Source organism: Spermophilus citellus, assembly GCF_964194105.1.
Source record: "Spermophilus citellus genome assembly, chromosome: 5".
Classification (NCBI taxonomy): Eukaryota; Metazoa; Chordata; class Mammalia; order Rodentia; family Sciuridae; genus Spermophilus; species Spermophilus citellus.
The window spans coordinates 67,160,858-67,182,102 of NC_138186.1; the positions used below are offsets into that span (position 1 = coordinate 67,160,858).

Consider the following 21,245-nt stretch of genomic DNA (forward strand, 5'->3'; position numbering starts at 1 on the left):
AACAGGAGAAGGCAATGGAACCACAGGGACAGAAATTAGAATGCTGTGGGGACCATGCTAATAACAAAGAGCAAGCCGGATATAGCTAAAAATTCCCATCATGAAGTGAAGAAAATGAAGATAACCCCCAGGTGTTCTACTGCAGGGAGAAGAAGGTCAGAAAGAAGAAATACTACAGGAGCACTTTGCATGCCCTGTGGCTCGGCTCTTCTTGGTTCGGCCCTTTATGGAAAAGTTAAGGTGGATCCAGAAATAAAAGGAAGTACTTGAAAACTAGCTAGGTTGCTATAAAACAGCTGGGCTTCTCATGCTTCTGCTATAGGGCCTCCTCCCCAGGCAGGTGAAAGGGGCAGATGACCTGGCTGGCTTCCCTACTAGTGGTTAGTCAGCACACCAGCATGGAGGATGTGCATCCAATCATCTGGAATAGGCATCTGGATCTTTTTTAAGCAGGACTAAACAGTTGCTCCTTGTTCCAAAACACTTTTCTGTTTCTGTTGCTATTTTCAGGTCCAAGGAAAATGAAGAGCCATGTGGATGCACAGCAATTGAAACCTTGCCCCTGTTTTGGAAGAGATGTGACTCAGGGTTTCCTTAAAAGGAATTATTCATCGTGTACCCCATTATGTTCATATTTCATTGGAATAAGGAGGAAAAGGGAAAGAAATGAAGAACTACAAAGAAGAAGGAAAAAAATAAAAGTATGGGGCAAGAAAGTCCAAGAAAGAAAGAAAGAGACCATAGGGTGCTTGTGCGTGACTCTCTTTCATATGGAATTAATGGTGGTTTAATGGGGTATGAAAGGATGTTTTACTGGAAACAATGAGGAACAATTGTCTAGCTCACGTTTCATTTCACAGGTCATTATTGCATTAAGAAGTAAATCGACCAAGTCCGGTAAATAACATTCTGCGTATTGCCGAGAGCTTCAAACCAACAATTTTAGCCATCACAAACTAATATCTCTGTCATTTTAACCCTTGCAGGGTTGTGCTAGGGGGCTAAACAATTACAGCCTTCACCCAGTTCTAGCAGGTGAGCATAATTCATTGCCCCTCTAGTCCCTTCTTTTGCAAAACCCAAGAGGCCATATTTTAGCATTGTTGTTTTGTTGATGAGCCAGCCTTAGCCAAATGCAGCTCTGGTGGCCTTGAAAAACAACCCCCATTTTAGTGAGTGCTGCAGGCATCTTTAAACAGACTGCTTCCTTTGCAAAATTAATTGCTGCAAAATGCAGTGCTCCCTCATCTAAGCTTTTGCAAGCTCATACTCAGCTATTTGGGCGGGCCATAGATGTGCCTGAGAGATCTGGGGAAAATGAGCTTTTTTCCTTTATTATAGAAGTTCACATTTGTGTCACCAAGCATCATCAGGCACTGGACATCCAGAAGTTCCTTAATGCCCAAATTCTGGTTCCATTAACTCAGGGACAATTGGAGGATGAAGCAAATGCTGGCAGTAGCATAGTAAAAATCAGCAAAGATGGTTTATAGTAAACAATTATAATTAAAATTTAAGTAGTAAAATGCATATTTAAAATGTACATCAAAATAAAATATTTTCTTGCTTCAACTTGTGATGAAAATTAGACAAAATGATGTTAATATTCATAACATTACATACTCATGTCAAGGTCAACAAGGTTATACTGATAATTTTTCCATCAAAGCTTGATATTTACCCTACAGAATAAATATGAAGTTATTCACATTTCTATAGTACTCCTGAAACAAGATAAATGAGATCTAACTTTTTTCTTGTAAGAAAAAAATATCTTACAAAGATAGAATCTATATTCCAATCTCTTATTTCTTACTTCACCTTGCCCAACTTAAATTAAGGCCTTAGAAAAATTATGGCCTATTCCTCCATAAAATGCCCTAATCCTGAATATGTGAACATGGCAAAGGGACTTTGCAGATGTGATTAAAGTTCTTAAAGTAGGGAGGTTTTCTTGCAGTTTGAGCATTTGGAAGCAGAGAACTTTCTCTGACTGGTTTCAGAGAGCTATAGAAGAGAAAATAAGATTCAAAGCATGAGAGTTCACTGTTGCCTGCTTGGAAGATAAAAGGAGCCACAGTCAGGGAATGCAGGCTCCCTAAAAACTAAGCAGAAAACACAGCCTACATGAAGCAAGGAAATGGGCCTTCAGTCTTACACACAGAATTGAATCTGACCAAGAACCTGAGTGAGACTGGAACCACATGCCCAGAGATAGCAGAAAGTTCTCCCAGACAGCTCTGGAACAAGGACAGTCAGTCAAGTCCACGATATTTTTGACCTACTAAACTGTGAGACAATACAAGGGAGTTGTTTCAAGACATTGAAGTATTATCAATTTGCTATAGCAGCAATAGAAAATGAATGCCAAAACCAATGAAGCTGGTGATGCTCAAATGTTCAAAGTCACCATCCCAAGCACTGCCATGATAAAAAGGAGCAGCAACCGCAATGGAATAGTAGTCACTAAGAAGAGGTACTTCATACTTATCCCATGCCAGGATGGGGCGAAGGTCTTTATATGCAATCTTTCTTTAAAGCTATCATGTTCTAGGATCTGCCCCTTTGCCACTAACATGGTCAAACACAAAGAGTTTTCTTTAAAGCTATCATGTTCTAGGATCTGCCCCTTTGCCACTAACATGGTCAAACACAAACACTAGTTTCTACATGAGCAAGGCACAAAGAAAGTTGCATCCTATGAACATCACCCAAAAGGGAAGAGATTATTATCCATAACCACATTTTAAAAAATTAGCTTCACCTCCATTTCTGCATGGCAATTACTTTCAGAAACTTACATTCAATTTTTATTAATATGTCTCCTGTGAAGGAGCAAAGCAAATTGGAATCAGGTCCCACTGGGAGTCCTTAATTCCATAGCAGAAAGATTGGCTGCTAGGTCCAGGAAAATTTCTTTTCTTCAGTTTCCCTTTTGTGACATGCTATACCTAACATCCAACTCGTTTTTCAGGATTTCCATTGGTCATATAAATGAGTTTAGAATCACTGTTCTTGTTAAAATAATAAGTAGTACATGTACATGAATTTTTTAAAGAATATAACTTCCTAGTCTTTCCCTCTGAGAAACAGTCCTGAAGATCAGGATAGCAGAGGGGTAAGAGGCATGGGATCTTTACTTTTCCATTGTATATGTTTTACTGTTTCATTTATTCATTCAACAAAAATCTGTAGGATAATTTCTTAAAAGTGAAGTTGCTGCCATAGAAATGTAAGCCTTTAGATGGTTGTTAGATGCCAAAATGCTATAACAAGTAGAATTTGAAAACAATGTTTAAGAATTGTTTACTCACACTTTCCCCAACACTGAGAATTATCACACTTTTTAATTATTGGTAATCTGATTGGTAAAGCAATAATGCTTTTAATTATAGTAGTAGTGGCCATTGTTGTCTTAATAGTGGTGGTAGACACTTCATTGAGCTTTTCTCTTTTAATTCTTATAATAATCATAGGAGCACATAGAACTAATATCTATGCTTCCTAAATGAGGATACAGAAACTAAAAAATATAAGTAACTTGCTGAGAGTTGCAGATGTAGTGAGTAAATCCAATTCTGGTGACTGTACTCAGTGCAACGGTTTTATTCTGCTTTGAAATAAATTGAATTTTATTTATGTTTATTTGCATTTGTATTTATTTCTCTATGAAATGCTTTTTGAAATTTTTCCATGTTTTCTCAAATGGTTTATTATTTTCCATCTTAAATTTTAGTAAAATTTCATATAAATATAAATATATAATTCATATATATTTATATTTATATTAATTATACATATATATATACATATATATATACACATATTGGGTTACAATCTTTTCCTAGTTTTAAAGTTTTATTCTAGAAATTATTTATAGAAGTTTTTAATTTTTATATAACATTTTTCAAACCTTGTTCTATTTTCTAATTTTAATTCATGAAAGAAAATATCTTCATTATTTTATGATTATACAACCTCATTAATATTTTCTGATAAACCTGTGGCTTTTCTCAACTTTAATGCACATGAAATTTATTTTTATAAAGAGAAATATGTAAATTTCTAAAGAATTTTTTTTCTCCTTATGTGCTTAGTCAAATACTCCAACATCATTACATGGAGTTTGTGTTTCCTTCTGATTTAAAATGCCATATTTGTTGTAGACAAAAATCCTCAAATGAATTTGGATTTATTTATTTATTTGTTTTGTTTTGTTGTGCCAGGGACTACACTCAAGGTCACTTCACCATTGAGCCATACCCCGAACTAATTTTTTTATCTTTGAGACAGGATCTCACTAAATTGCTTACAGCTTCACTAAGTTGCTCTAAGATTTCTTCGAACCTGCAATTTTCTTGCTTTAGTTTCCTAAGCCATTATCCTAAATGTATGTGCCACTCACCCAACTATTTCTGATTTTGTAAAAATTATTTTATCAACATTTCTATTTCTAAAGTATTTTTAATTATTGCCCTTAAAACATCAAAAACTAGAACCAGTTTTTGCTCCTACTGTGAATATAAAAATATAAATGCAAATATAAATAAATAAATAAGCATATAAAAAAACAAACCCTGAAAACTAGATCAAAGATTCTTTCAGCTGGGCTTAGTGACTTATTCCTGTAATTCCAACTGAGGAGGTTGAAATAGGAGGATCACAAGCTCAAGACCAGTCTGAGCAATCAGTGAGAGCCCTACCTCAAAATAAAAATTTAAAAATGTTCTAGGGATGTAGTTTAGTGGTACCACATGCAATTCTGTATATATCAAGATATTACAAATTCTAAGCTGTGGGATTAAACCAAAACTACTGATTAATTTTGTGTTTTTCCAGTACTTCTCAAAGAATACTTGTTGATTCTATACACTTCATGCCTTGCAGTTAGTGAGCTTCAGAATACATTTTGGAAAATATTGCCTTATATTAATTTATTAGTTTGCCAGAAGACATGTAAGTTGGAAAGAAATCATAAGATTTTAGCATCTTTGATTTGGTAAGATGAATAGGTTCTATCCCCATTCAATGCATAGGTGGCCTCTACCTTTATTTTCTCATAAAGTTCACACCCTTACAAGGCTACATGGTGTATATTTCAATGAGTTTAATTGGTGATTTTAATAAATTTAATTGGAAAAAGAATTTTCAAAATTTATTTGATCATGGACCATAATTTTCACAATCTCCTGATTTAATGATTGAGGAACCTTCTTTGAAAATGCTAATATATATTATGCATTAATTAAGTCTATGCAATGTACTTTGTGGGACTCGAATTCGTGACTTTTGACATTTATTCATTCATTCGGTGAACATTTACCAAGTTCTTACTATGTTTTAGGAACTGTACTAAAAATTCAAAAATGTTTGCCTTCATGGTTGTTTTAGTCAACTTTTTTTAAATCACTGTGACCAAAAGACCTGAAAAGAACAATTAAATGAGGAAAAGTTTATTTTGGTTTACAGTTTCAGAGGTCCCATCCACATACGGTGGACTCTCTAGCTCTGGGTCCAAGGTAAATCAAGGCATCTCGGTGGAAGGGCATGGCAGAGGAAAGCTTCTCAGAACATGGCACCAGGAAGCAGAGAGAGAGAGCTTTACTCACCAGGAACAAAATATAAATCCCCAAAACACATCCCCAGTGACCTACCTATCTCTTGTAGCCACTTAGTACCTGCCTATAGCTACTTTTTAGTTAATCCATATAAGTGGATTAATTAAACCACTGATTAGGTTACACCTCATAATCTAACCATTTCACCTCTAAAAAATCTTACATGTCTCACGTGAGCTTTTGGGGAACACCTCATATCTATACCATCACAATGGTACTTGTTGTCTAGTGAAAAGGCAGACCTGTGCAATAGCGGCAGTAGAATGTGAGAAGTACAGCAATGGAGTTGAGTGACAGGTGGATGCATTGAGAGCAGGATATCCACACCATGTGGGAAAGGCAGTGAGAGTTTCACAGGGCAGGTGCTTATACTGCACTACAGAGGACAGACCTGCACCTGCTGTTTCTAAACACAATGCCTTTGCTTACCTTCTTCACAGTCCTTTTCAATCTTTACCCATAGATCTCATTAAAAATTCCATTTTCTCCCTAGTGCCTTTGTCTACATCCTCCACTACATGTGATTTACACAGTGTACTTTGTGCTGATTTTGGATCAACTGTATTCTTCCATCCCATGTCTTGGTGTGCCTCCACCATGTGTGAGGACAGGAATTGTCTCTTCTTTGGATTCCTAAAAGTGCATGGCACCTTGCTCTCACTGTGTACTCCATAGATACTGTCTAGATTGGGAGAAAAAGAAAAAACAGCATCATTCATAAAGGGGAAGCTACAGAAAAAATGCCACAATAAAATTTGACCTTATGACCATAGTTAGTTCTCTATAACTACTTCATTTTCTTCAAACAACCTCCAATGGTTAGTGTTGTAAAAATTTGGTTTATCTTAGTTGCAACATAGTCCCTTTATTTTGTACATAAAGAAATGGCCATCTATAAATACATATTTGTATTACATACAAATAAGATAAACTAAATGAGACTTTTTGTTGTTATTACACTGCTTTTCAAAAAATGCTAAAGGAACTGACAGTTACTTTTTAAAATCTAAAAATCTATTTGTTATCAAATACAGTAGAAATATGTGAATTATTTGGTTAAATATATATCTGCTCAGTTACACCAGATGATTTAGACCACATGGTAATTATCTAGAAGTGGTTATGAGCCCAAATTTGGAGTCAAATATGGTTTTAAATTTTGGTTCTGCACATTCTAGCTGTGGAAGCATGAAAAATTAGTTAACTTCTCTGAAACTTTAGTTCCCCAAATGCTTAAAGGGAAAAACAACTCTTACATGTTCAGGTTGTTGTAAGGATAAGTGAGGATGTTTATGAATTACAGAGCATAATGACTGGCACATGGAGGGTACTTAATAAATGGCGACCATCATTATTACTAGTTAGGGTGGATGATTGCTGGAATAATTGCACAGACCCATTGTGCTCTGTACTTATTGACAGAGCTTTGTGAGGAAATTGATAGATTTAAGACAGCTAACATAAAAGAACGTAGAGAAAGAAGGAAGAAAACTTGGATGGTAGGCTCTGGACAGAATATAGCACAGTCTTAAGAACACACTTCAATCCTGAGTCCTTTGCTCATTAGCTAAGTGACTTGGACAAAGTATCTTACATCTCCATTATCAGTTTCCATATCTAAAAAATGGAGGCAGTAAGAGTTTCTCCTAGGATAGATCCTGTTAATGACATTAGATGAGATGACTCATCTACAAGCCTCAGCAGCAAGCCAGGAATATAGTGAATTTTTTTTATGATAGTTATTGTTAATGGAAGATCTGAGGAGCAAGGTAATCACAGTAATAAAATGTCCAGATTGAGGAAAGGTAAAGGAAATTGTCCCCACAGATCACATGTCTTTTCATGTCATCCTTTACAAATCGCACATGAAAATCATACCAACGCTCAGCATGGACTACTCCAAAAAGCAATCAGTTATTGCTATGCCATTCATTGCCTGGAGACCAGGCAAGTCCTGGGAGAGTGAGAAAATGAGGTGAAGGAAAGTTGCTCTTTGGGTCTTACAAAGTACCACTAGAAGCCTTATCCTCTGCCTGGGATAAAAATCCCTTGCAGCCACATATCCCAAAGAGTCTAATATTTTCTGAGACTTCACTGTGCCTTTATATTTTAATACCCTGACATCTGGAATCCTAAAAGTCTAATGTTTAACCATAAATATCTGCTGAGATTAAAGAGCTATATGCCAGGTTTCAATCTTTGGGGCCTATAATTGCTTGGGAAAAGAGAATGGTATTTCCCCCTCTAGCTAGAAGAAAAAGACCTCTGCAAGCACAGATATTGGCAGACAAATTTTCTAACAACCGTTTCCTCTCTCCATTCTGTCCTCTCATTTTCTCCCGCCCTCTCCATTCTCTCATTTTATAATACCATCTTGCTGTCACTCTCAGGACAAATGGGAAGAAATAGAAGCCTAGGAAGCTTAAAGAAAAGACACATTTCAAGATCTAGCCACAGAGGGTTGAGAAAATGCTTGCCACTCTGCCGGTTACTCCAACTCTCCCTTTATTCAGTTAGAAGCCACTTCATCATGACGTGGGCTGACAGTCAAAGGCCAACTTTATTTTCTTTTTTATCAGCCTAATATTTTATTTTTGATTAGAGACAAGTCACTCTTAAGGTCTCTCCATGGTTTATAACTTTCTTGAGAAGAGTCCAAGAAGTAACACAATTTGAAAGATGTTCCTCACCCTCTCGGTAAAGAATGGGAAACACACCTGCCCTAAATGTAGATTTGGTCAAAAGTGCTGCTCAGACAGCCCTAATTTGATGAAAATAATGTCAAGGAGAGTGTGGGAAAAGCTTATCGTGAAACTTAGTTATTTTTAAAAAATAATGATTCAATGTGGAGTTTAAAAAATAAACAATATCAAACCCGTTTGTATTCAGTGATTTGCAATGAAAGTGACATTTTGAGGTTATTTGACTCACCTCAGTACTAGAAGATATCTGTTAAAACGTAAGGGTTTAACATATTGTTTTTATTCTAAGACTTAATCTAGATTGTAAACATTCCTGTGTCTTTTTAATGTTTTTTTTCCCTTTCAGAAATATATCCAGTGTGTATATACGTAAATGTTTATGTCTGTTAGTATTCCATATGGAGAACTAATTCTTGATTTCTCATGAGAAATTGAAACTGCCCTCTTTTTAAATTAAAAATATTGCCTTCTTAAATACCTTGTTTTTCTCCTTCAAAGGGCATATACAATTCTATGGCAGTGATTTTAAATACAACACAATAGAATCACTTGTGATGGTGCGCATGTGTGCGCACATGTAAAAGGCCTGGAATTCATGCATGCCTATTGAGTCAAAATCCTCCCGCACGCAAATGAATGCTCAATGTCCGGATGAATCTGATGATAAGCCAGCCTTGGGAAGCCCTATCCTGACAACACTGTGAAGAAATATTGGGGGTTTTATTTTGTTTTAAATTTTCTATCAAAGACATAAATTAATGTAAATTCATATATGTAAGTTATAATACAAATTAGACGCATGAAATGTAAGCCCCACATTTTGCATTTTGTTTATTAGACTGAACAGACTCTGTTCAAATTGCTGTGTTTCTACCTTCTGATGCACAATCCCCTTCTGCCTCATTGTGTGAAAGCACCTTTTTTTTTTTTTTTTTCAGTAGTGGAGATTGAACCCATGGCCTCATGCTGGGCCAGAGCTCTACCTTTGAGCTACATCCTCAGCCCAAATTGCTATGTTTCTCAATGGTAAATTTCTGTAATTATGTCTTTTGATTGGTCACCAAGAGCTTGTGGGCCGGCACAGACTGGTGGGGCACTGGTGTGGGACAGCACCTCTAGAAGCCCCTCTTGTCTCAACCTACACAGCTTCCTGTGTGCACTGCCTGCTTGGAGCTTTCTCCCATCCATTGGGCAATCACTCCCCAGCAGGCAGTAGGCTCTTTGCAGAGAATTGATAGAATCCTACCACCTCCTTCTTGAACCTTTAACATAGTCCATAGAAATAGAGAATAAAACAGTACTTACCAGGGATAGAGGGGTAGCGGGGAGAGGAAATAAGTAGATGTAAAACAGTGGACAAACTTACAGATTTGTAGAGAGAATAAGTCTAGAGACTAATGTACCATATGAGGGCTACAGTTAATAACATTGTATTATAATCAAATTTTTACTAATAATTAATTTTTGGTGCTCTTGCCACAAAAAAGATGAATAACTATCTGAGATGAAGATATGCTAATTTGCTTGACTAGAGCAACCATTTGTCTATGCATATCAAAACATCATGGTGTACAACTTAAACATGCATAATAAAATTAAATAATTCCATTTTAACAAATTGCAAGCCTGTTAACCTGGCCTACAAAGGAGCTTGCTCCTGTCTACCTGCAACTATTTCTCATTAACTACATGTCATTCACAGTGGTCTCCTTTCTACCCACACCCTCAAACTTGCTGAGATCATTCTTATCTCAGAGCCCATGCTCTGACTGGTCCCCCTCCCTGGAAATCTCCTCCCCTTTCTCAGAGTAGTGACTCCTCACTCTTCCTTCAATTTTTAACTGAAATGTAACCCTGTTTCAAATATCTACTTCCATATATCCCATGCACAATTTTAATTCTCTAGTCTAAAACACTATTTTTTTTAATCCGTCTTATCTCTACTGTGTTTTGTGCATATATTTCATGATACCATCCTGGTCACTATATGGTTTCCATGTAGAAAGATACTGGTAGATAGTCATCAAACAAAAACACATTTTTGGAATGAAGGAGAATGCCAAATTCAGCATTTAGCACACGAAAGGTGCTCAAGTAACTCTAGCTTCTATATTATCTCCCTCCTAGCCTTCTTCAGCATGGTTGAGAAATTGCCGAATGCTGTCAAAACTAAAGCTCTGATTTCTTTCAGTCCCCTCACACCAGCACAGGTCCTTCCCATGTGTGAACTAGTCTGGGAGGTGATGCCATCCATTTTAGAAGGGGACAAACAGGAAATGATTAAGAAGCCAGAATGGAAAGCCCTGGTATTAATATTCATCTAAGTGAGATATTAATTTCAAGGCTTTGTTTTTTCTAAATGATTCTGGACTTACAGATCTAATCAAAAGAAATTCTTTCTGGAATAAAATGCAAGTAGTTTGCAAAGGATCGCCTATTTGGGATTAGCTGTCTTGCACTCTATTGCCATGAATTTTTCAAGGTTGGCTGCAAATGCAAACTTGCAGATAAGTATAAAGCAAAATTAACAGTTCACTTTTTCCCCTGGCTACACACCCTGCACTACACAGATAGCAAAACACTGGCACAGCGTTCCTACTAGCTGATCCACACAGGTGGTTTTTGCTCCTGATGCCTGACAGTATGCTTGGGACCCAGTGAGTACAACTTAAATGTGCAAATAAAATCAGTTGTTTCCAAATTCAAAGTAAACCTCAAAGAACAGTGGATTTCAAACGGATAGGAGAGATTTGCCAATGAAAGAGATAAAAGACATAAGGGTATGACAAACCCAATGATATTAGGAGTAAACTGAGCCTCAATTCTAGTGGTCTCCATTTCCACCTGAGTCACATTCCTTTCTCTGATTGACAAAAGAGCACAGACTGCTGCCTTAAAAATACAAAATACAATTATCTTACAATTAAATTTATGCTTTTCTCATCTAATAGATTATGGACAAGGACTAGAAAGTATCTAAGAGAGAATAGTTTAAAAATGTTTAAGCCTTGCCTTAGTGAAGAAAAGATTTACCCATATTTTGGAAATCAAAGGAAAATACTACAAATCTATTAATACCTAGAAAGCACCATGACTCAGTGTTGTCTCCTTTACTGAAGGAGGATATGTATTATTTTCCTAATGCATCAAACAGCAAATTCCACTGTGAGAATCCTTGCCATTGGCACCTATAGCAACGTCATCTAATTTTTATAAAGCTTCAAAAAACATCAGGATCTTAGACAGTTGGTCATACACCGCTTCATATATACACTCAGCCAGTCACATACATATATATACACTAGTCCATATCCTGATAGTAAATGGCAGGTGGTATTATATTACCTTCCAGAGTTTTACCATTGATTCGTGTTTCATAGCCATGGTAGAGAGCTGAGGAAAAACTAACACACCAGCATTGCAAACAATGGCAACAGCATATTTGTGCCCAAATAATGAATTGCATATTGTGGTAAGCAACCACCTAAGGTTCATAAAAATGTTCCTATGATTTAAACATGGAGCATTGGATTTATATTTCAGAGTTCTATTTGTAACAGATATTTTCACATCCTTGTTTTTGGCACCCACCTTTGCATATCAAAGTGTGCTACTGCAAAAACCTATGACTTCCTTCTAAGAAAAAAAAAATCTTTTCTGGCTACAGGAAAGAGTATACTTGGTCTGTGGTGAGAGAAAGCCCAAGGGCTAGAGAGTCCATATAGCCTGAAGCATCTCTCATTCTATGGCAATAAGATGTATAACTTGTAAGTGCATCATTAGCTTTCTCAAGGTTTGGTTGGGACCATTTGGGGTCATGATCTCCTGGAGTTTCCAGCAGAGTTGAGCTCTAGCTTACACAGTGCTCACTTGTTTGATGACACACCCTTTATTGGCTTTATTTCCCAGTCTCATTTCCCACTTTCTTACTGAAGTTTTCTGGGATTAGCTACATAAACCACTTGATTCTAAGCTTTGCATTTGAACTAGACATTATCTTTAGTCCTTTTTCTTTTCTTTTAGGATGAAATTTTCATTAAACATTATAGAACCCATATCCCTTGTTATTAATTGCACAGAAATATGTCCCTTACCAAATAACAAGTCCAGAAAAGTCCCACAATTCATGGGTTTACACATGGGATGGTACAAAAACTTGCGAAAGTGAGATTATTCTTAAAATCAATAGAAAATCTAACTATAGAAATCTATTTGAGTAGATCTAGCAGTAAATGGAAGAGTAGCTGCCTATCATCTTTATTTTTCTTTTACAACTCTCCACATATTTTTTCTCTCTCTCCATATATATGTACATGTATGTGTATGTGTGTATCTGAATTTCATTCTTCTGTGCAAACATGTATTTGCTGGTTATATTCATAAATATAACCTATATACTAAAATTAATATTTACTCAGCATTTCTACATTCTCAGCATGACTTTAAAACCTATACCATAGACTCCACAGCATGTCACTCTATTGCAAGGATAAGTCTTCAATATATAGAAAGATGCAAGATGAATATAAAAAAGTATAACTGTTCAAACATGGAATTTTATGGAAATTAAAAGAATTATACCAATATACTAAATGCCAAATTTTATACTGTGACAGTAGTTCAAATGGAAGAAAGATGCAGCCAAGTAAAAAATTTACCTAGAATCTTCTGCATTGCAGACTTCAATATTAGAGATAAATCCATAAGCCAATGACCTGAAGGCCTTAATTTCTTCTGGATGCTCTTGAATGGTTTGGAACAAATACTGTTAACATTCTTCCTGGGTATCCATACCCATTCATTTGATGAGCCAGTCAACCAATATTTGTTGGGCATCATCCCAAATACACATCAGTAAGCCAGACAAAATCCCAGCCCTCATCAAGTTTGTGTTTAAAGCAGCAAATAACAGATCAACAATTAAGCAATTATATTTATAATATATTGTCAGGTAATGGTATTCTGACCAAAAAATAATAATAAAAATGCATGCCTAGTGGGGCCAGATAATAGTGGACAAAATAATTCTCCAGATGAGTGGTTATGGATGGTTTCTCTGAGGAGTCATTATTTGAAAAAAGGGAATCAGTTCTTAAAGAAGAGATAATAAGATGTTCCAAACAGAATAGTAGCCAGTACAAATACCCTGAGCTAGGGATAAGTGTTTTACATTAAAGGAAAAATTGTTAAGAAGACCATGATAGGTAAGCAAAGGGGAAGCCATAGGTGATGAGAGAATGAGCAGGCAGGAGTCAGATACTCCAACTCTCCTAGGCTGGTTGTTTGGATTTAATTCTGATTTAATTCTGTGTGCATGGAATGCCACTGGAAAGTTAGAAAGATAATTCTGGCTATTGTGTAAAGATTGGACTATGGGCTGGTTCTGCAAACTGAAAGTTATCACCATTGAATGAATGGTATTTCCATCTTGGTCCTGAGCAAAATTAGGGAAAAGAAGTAAAAGTTCTAAGAACATAGTCCTGGGACAGTCATACATTCAGAACTTAAAAAGGAGAAGAGTGGTCAGAAAAGAAATCTTCAAAGAATAAACCGATGAAGCAGGGAGAAAGCAGGAAACATTCTTTAAATATGCCTGCAACAGGTTCCAGATGAATTCAAATGGGAATTCAGAGTCTCATTGTTAGTGGAAATATAAAGACAATGACCTTCCCAAGGACCCAGATATAAAAGTTTCTACGCAGGGCTGGGGATGTGGCTCAAGCGGTAGCGCGCTCGCCTGGCATGCCTGCGGCCCGGGTTCGATCTGCAGCACTACATACCAACAAAGATGATGTGTCCGCTGAGAACTGCTAGGAGCTACAAGCAAATAATATGATGCACGGCACTTTTGGTTGTAAGGTGATGCCAGCTAGCCATTGAGATGATATGATTATGTTAAGATTTACATTCATATGGAAATTGGACTCCTGCTGTTCACCTAGGCCTGCTACGGGACTCATGTTACCAGACTCCTGGAGAGTTCCCATTGGTTGGGGAAGGATAGTAGGAGGGAATTCCGGGGGAGGTCCGGGTCCCCCGGTTCCGGTAGACGCGCGCGTGGGTGGACCGGTTTTTGGCTTGCCTGTGCGTACGGAGTATTGGCGGATTTTTCAAAAATAAAGTTTTGTTCCTGCTTGAGTGGCTCGTGATTCTGTGCCCAGCCAGACTGAGGCAATTGGTGGCCCGGACGGGGAACGCCTGAAACTTAGAGGTGAGTAAAATTGCTCGCCCCTGAGGGAAGGTGACAGAATGGGTGACCATTTCAAAAAACAATGTGTTCTTGTTTTGATTTATTTTGTTTTTATTTCAAGCTCCCTAGCCCTAGAATTTTCTCAGGCAAACTGGGAAAAATGGTTGGCTCAAGGTTTGAAGTTATTCGGCCCTGAGAAAGAGAAAATTGATATAACCATTCTCTGCTCCGTTTTTGTTTCATTCTGCTTCAGCTTTGTTTTATCCTATCATATTGGGTTACGTTACCTTTATAGTAGATTAGAATCTAGTAAAAACAAACCAAAAAACTGTTAAGTAAATTGTTAGAGGTCCAAACTATGGTAGAAAAAACGCTAGGTCAAGCAAAAGAGAAGGTCTCTCAAGCTAGTCAGACAGAGGAAAATTTAAAGAAAGAAAGCTTAGAGGAAAAACAGCCATCAGGTGGAGAATTACAACAGGAGGCTGCTACTAACTCCGTTCTATCACCAGAGGGCGTAATTCAACCAACAGCTCCATCTACAGCTGAGCGGCCCTCAACTCCCGTAGTTGATGGACGGAATTCTGAGGCAGGACCCCAAAGATTAGCATGCCCTGTACTTGAGCAGGCAGGAGGGCAACAAATTCACCGTGCTTTAGATTTCAAAACAGTAAAGCAATTAAAGGAGGCTGTAACAACCTATGGGCCGCAAGCTCCCTTCACGGTAAGCATGGTCGAATCTGTTACCAACTTGGACATGACACCAGCAGATTGGGCTAACATGTGTCGATCTGTGCTAAATGGAGGACAATATTTGTTATGGAAGGTTGCCAATGAGGAATTTTGCATGGAGACAGCTAGGCAAAATGCAGAAGCCGGTTACCCTCAAAGAAATCTAGATATGTTATTAGGAAAGGGACCTTATAAGGGTCAGAGACAGCAAATTGAATATGACCCTGGCGTATACGCACAAATTGCTGTAGATGCAGTTAGGGTATGGAAAACTTTACAGGGGCATGGAGATTTACAAGGTCAATTATCTAAGGTAATACAAGGAACTAATGAACCTTACGCTGAATTTGTAGATAGGCTTATTCAGACAGCCTCTAGAATATTTGGAAATACAGAACAGGCAATGCCATTTATAAAACAACTGGCTTATGACCAAGCAAATCATTGCTGCAGAGAGGTCATTAGACCATGGAGACATGAAGATTTAAACACATATATTAAATTATGTAGAGACATTAATGAACAAGGGCAAGTCTTAGCAGCAATACAACAGGCTTTAGATGCCAGGCCAAAAACATGCTATAATTGTAATCAAACAGGACATTTTAAAAGGAGTTGCCCCATAAGAGGAGGGTTTAACAAAACTAGGTATCAAAGGAATAGAATACCGGGTATTTGCCCACGATGCCATAGAGGGAAACATTGGGCTAATGAATGCTGTTCTCACACCACCATAGAGGGTATTCCGTTATCAAAAAAACGGACAAGGACCAAGTGTTTACCCACGATATCGTGGAGAAAGGTATCAGGCTCCATTGCCAAAAAACGGACTAGAGGGCCCAATGCCCCGGGGCCCAAAACCACAAATATACGGGGCAATGGAGGAACCCAGCAGCACCATCAAGGTAGTGCCCAGGACGCATTATCCATTAAATCCCTCATCAGACAAACTAGAGGGAGTGCAGGGTTGGACATCTGCGCCTCTGCCAGAGCAGTACTAACTCCAGAGATGGGAGTTCAAATCATTCCCACAGGAGTAAAAGGACCTCTTCCCCAGGGAACAGTAGGCTTATTATTGGGACGCAGTTCTTCTACACTAAAAGGACTTATGATAAGTCCTGGAGTAATTGATCCCAATTATGAGGGTGAAATAAAAATTATAGCTAGTTCTCCAAGAGGTATATCAGTAATTTCACCAGGAGATAGAATAGCACAGTTATTAATAATACCCAGCCTGCATGATAAATTTTCCAGTTGTAATGTAGAAGAGGTTCCAAGGGATTAGGCTCCACAGGTGTAGATTGGGCTATGCTGTCTTTAAATTTAGATTCTCGCCCGATGCTAAAATTAAATATTCAAGGACATGACTTTAATGGGCTGCTGGACACAGGTGCTGACCTCAGCATCATATCTCGTCAAGAATGGCCAAAACATTGGCCATTACAACAAGCCACTCAAACGCTTCGAGGCCTAGGAGTGGCAACAAATCCCCATAGAAGTGCTATGGTATTAGATTGGAGGGATCCTGAAGGATGTGAAGGAACTATACAGCCCTATGTATTGGATCATCTTCCCGTAAATTTATGGGGACGAGATGTCCTAGATCAATTAGGATTGACATTAACAAATAACATCAATCCTAACGTGCCCACTACTAGGGCTAAACAAGGCTTTAGGAAAGAAAAAAGATTAAGAGAACAAGAACAAGGTATGACTGAACCTATTCAAATACATCAAGAAATAAATAGACATGGATTGGGTTTTCAGAAAAGGCCACTGAGACAATCAAAATTACTTGGAAATCAGAAAGACCAGTGTGGGTTCCTCAGTGGCCCCTGACTAAAGAAAAGATACAAGTAGCCCATGACTTGGTCAGACAACAATTAGCAGAAGGACATATACAACCTTCCGTATCCCCCCATAATACTCCCATTTTTGTCATTAAAAAGAAATCTGGTAAATGGAGATTATTACAAGATTTAAGAGCCATTAATAATGAGATGGTTATTATGGGACCTGCTCAATCAGGGATTCCCCAATTGTCTGCTTTACCAAAAACCTAGCATGTTTTAGCTATAGATATTAAAGATTGTTTCTTTTCAATTCCAATTCATCCCGAGGATAGTCCACATTTTGCATTTACTATCCCTGCACTGAATCATGAAGGTCCTGATCAGAGATATGAACGGAAAGTACTCCCTCAAGGGATGGCTAACAGCCCAACTATGTGTCAAATTTATGTTAATAAAGCAATCCAGCCACTTAGAAATCAAAATCCTGAACTAAAAATATTTCACTATATGGATGATGTATTATTGACACATAAAGATAAAAACACATTGCTAGAATGTTATGCCACACTTACAAACTTATTGAAAAATTATAATCTAGAGATAGCAATAGATAAAGTACAATTAAATCTTCCAATTAATTATTTAGGAGTTCTATTATCCTCAACCATGGTCCGTCCACCAAAAATTGAAATACGAGTAGATCAACTCAAATCACTTAATGACTTTCAAAAGTTATTGGGAGATATAAATTGGATAAGGCCTTATCTAGGCATACCAACAGGAGAGTTGGGACCTTTATTTGATATTCTAAAAGGTCCATCAGATCCAAATTCACCCGGCATGTTAACGCCTGAAGCAAGAAAAGCATTAAAAATCATTGAAACATATATGGAAAATATGCATTTGGATAGAATTGATATAAGTTTGCCTTTATTATTTATTGTACTACCAACAAAAAATATTCCTACAGGAGTATTTTGGCAGGAAGGTCCATTATTGTGGATACATTTATCTTATTCTCCTAACACTATTCTTACTAGATATCCTGAGGCTGTAGGACAATTAATACTCAAAGGAATAAAAGCAGCAAAGGGAGTTTTTGGGATTTCTCCCAATAAAATTATTACTCCATATACTATGGATCAAATTGATGAGTTAGCTAATGAGTTAAATACTTGGGCAATAATCATGTGTAAAACTAGTGTTTCATTTGATAATCACTTACCATCTAATCCTTTGTTGTCTTTTTGGTCTAAGCATCCTGTAGTTTTTCCAAAAATGACAAGAAAAACCCCTGTCATGAATGCTCCAAATATATTCACTGATGGGTCAGACAATGGTACAGCAGCAGTAGTTACTCCTGATCAAACTTTTACATTTTTAGTACCCAAACAATCAGCTCAAAAGTTAGAGCTTAATGCAGTATTACAAGCTTTTGTGATGTTTAAAGATTCTGTATTTAATTTATTTTCTGATAGTCAGTATGTAGTTAATGCTATAGTATTCCTTGAAGATGCTGGTAGGATTTCACCTTCTTCTACTGTTTTCTCTTTGTTTTCCGGTATACAAAGTCTAATCTGGGACAGAAAAGATCCATTCTTTTTAGGACATATCAGGGCACATACAGGATTGCCTGGAGCCCTTAGTATGGGCAATGAACTAGTAGATAAATCTACACATGACATACATATTTTCTCCACAATAGAAGAAGCTATAAATTTTCATAAAAGGTTCCATGTCAATGCTAATACTTTACAAAAGCATTTTAAAATAACTACAGAACAAGCCAGACATATAATAAAACAATGTCAAAATTGTGTGACATTTTTACCACAAGTTAATCTTGGAGTCAATCCTAGAGGATTGATACCTAACTATATTTGGCAGATGAACGTCACACACTTGCCAGAATTTGGAAAATTAAAATATTTACATGTTACAGTTGATACTTCTTCCGGATTTTTGATGGGCTCCCTTCATACCAGAGAAAAAACTAAAGATGTTATAGCTCATTGCTTACAAAATTTTGCCACTGTGGGTGTTCCAAAACAGTTAAAAATGGACAATGGTCCTGGTTATACTTCCACCTCTTTTAAACAATTTTGTTCATCATTTGGCATTACTCACATAACAGGAATTCCATACAATCCACAAGGACAAGGCATAGTTGAAAGAGCTCATCAAACTATTAAAATGTACTTATTAAAACAAAAGGAGGGAATTGGAAAGGGGTATATATCCCCCAAAGATAAACTTAAAATAACCCTTTTTACTCTAAACTTTTTAAATTTGGATTCATCGGGACTTAGTGCTGCGGAAAGACATTTGTATCCAAAAAATGTACATAAGCCTAAGGTACTTTGGAAAGATATTCTAACAGGACAATGGAAAGGTCCGGATCCAGTGATAGTCTGGAGTCGGGGCTCTGTCTGTGTTTTTCCACAGGAGGAACAGCAGCCGATTTGGATTCCAGAGAGATTAACCAAAACAATTTCTACAGAAAAAGAAGATGATGTGACTCAAATCCATAACAGCTGATATCCAGAACTCCAGCTTGGCTATTCTTACATCTTTGACAGTGATCAACCAGGATGCTTTTTTCAATATCTATTTTATTATTGGTTTTCCCACATCATAAAGTTCCATTTTAATTTTGAGCTCATACAGACATAAATTAATGTTTTTCTGATCAGTTTTAGTTTTGACTATGGAGTTTTTAAACATTGCAATGGAGATTTCACCTAGGTAATCTACAAGGCCTTTACTATTGTCTTATATGTTGTATGTTACGTGTGCACATTTCTGTTTTGTGTCGTATGTCTGTATGTGCGTATGTCCATATATCATATATGAGGAGCGCTCATAAAAATATGGATCCCAAATTTTTTTTATTATTCACGTGATTTTAATGGTTTAATTTAATTTGGGTAAACAGCTGTTGAAGACTGTTTTAATATGTGTACAAATAAGCAGGTTAACAGATCTGTTTGTTTACTTTCACCTTTCCTTTTCATTATATTTAATAATTCTGTTCAGGATAATGTAAATTGTTCTAAAAATTGTTTTCTTAATACCTGTTGAAATGTTACATTTTTCTTCTCTTTTCTTAACATCATTGTCAATCCCTATTTTCATCCCAGTGCCGGTGAAGATAAAGATGAAACCAAACTACAACTTCTTCAATAATTATCACAACAAACTGTATAAACTGATGCATCAATGAATAATAACTCAACAAGTAATGCTCAATCACTGAGTCGACTTATTTTGGGAGGAAATGGACATATTGATAGATTCCTCCACTTTGAACTGCTTACAAAACTTGCCTGGACTATGTATCACTTGTATGCATTGTGCTCTATCTGTTGATGCAGCGAATTATGGTAGTGCTGGCGTATCTTTGCTGTAGTGTCACCAGTGGTGCAATTTTTCCTAAAGAGCCGTCTATTGACTTGATGTCGTGGCATTTCTGTATCCTCCTCCCTTCTACTAGTGATGGTCTAATTTTGGGGGCCAACTGAGGTGAGGCAAAGAACTTCACCCCCCCCACCGGCACCAAGGTCAAATTTGGGGGCCAACAGAGGTGAGGCAAAGAACCTCACCCCCCCCCACTGATGCATAGGCCTATCCACAGGTATGGCTATATACTGGACCGGTAGTCAGTGACGGGTATGATTCAGTTGCAGTGGTATCAACCTAAGACAGGAGGCTGACGCCTAGAGGTCAGTTTTCCAATGATGGGTAAGAACCATATGTTGAATTGGACATACCTAACAGGCACCGTCCCTAGCCACATTGCCTGTTGCTTAATTAAACAGAAGGGGGCAGATGCTAGGAGCCACAAGCAAATAATATGATGCATGGCACTTTTGGTTGTAAGGTGATGCCAGCTAGCCATTGAGATGATATGATTATGTTAAGATTTACATTCATATGGAAATTGGACTCCTGCTGTTCACCTTGGCCTGCTACGGGACTCATGTTACCAGACTCCTGGAGAGTTCCCATTGGTTGGGGAAGGATAGTAGGAGGGAATTCCGGGGGAGGTCCCCCCCCCTTCCGGTAGACGTGAGCGTGGGTGGACCGATTTTTGGCTTGCCTGTGAGTACGGAGTATTTGCGGCTTTTTCAAAAATAAAGTTTTGTTCCTGCTTGAGTGGCTCGTGATTCTGTGCCCAGCCAGACTGAGGCAGAGAACTAAAAAATAAATATTA

General features: G+C 37.4%; 2 protein-coding genes across 2 annotated transcripts in view; one reads left to right on the plus strand and one right to left on the minus strand.

Annotated features, from left to right (window-relative positions):
- PKHD1 (PKHD1 ciliary IPT domain containing fibrocystin/polyductin) overlaps nt 1-21,245 on the minus strand; it is a gene marked incomplete at its 5' end in the record, with an annotated part of 435,617 nt that overhangs the window by 95,309 nt on the left and 319,063 nt on the right. The window lies entirely within an intron of this gene.
- Nucleotides 14,868-19,570, plus strand: LOC308650402 (uncharacterized protein; the record flags this gene model as incomplete). Its single annotated transcript, XM_081296433.1, has 2 exons — nt 14,868-15,231; nt 19,478-19,570. The coding sequence occupies exons 1-2, from the start codon at nt 14,869-14,871 to the stop codon at nt 19,568-19,570; spliced, it is 456 nt and encodes a 151-aa protein (XP_081152559.1). The 5' UTR covers nt 14,868.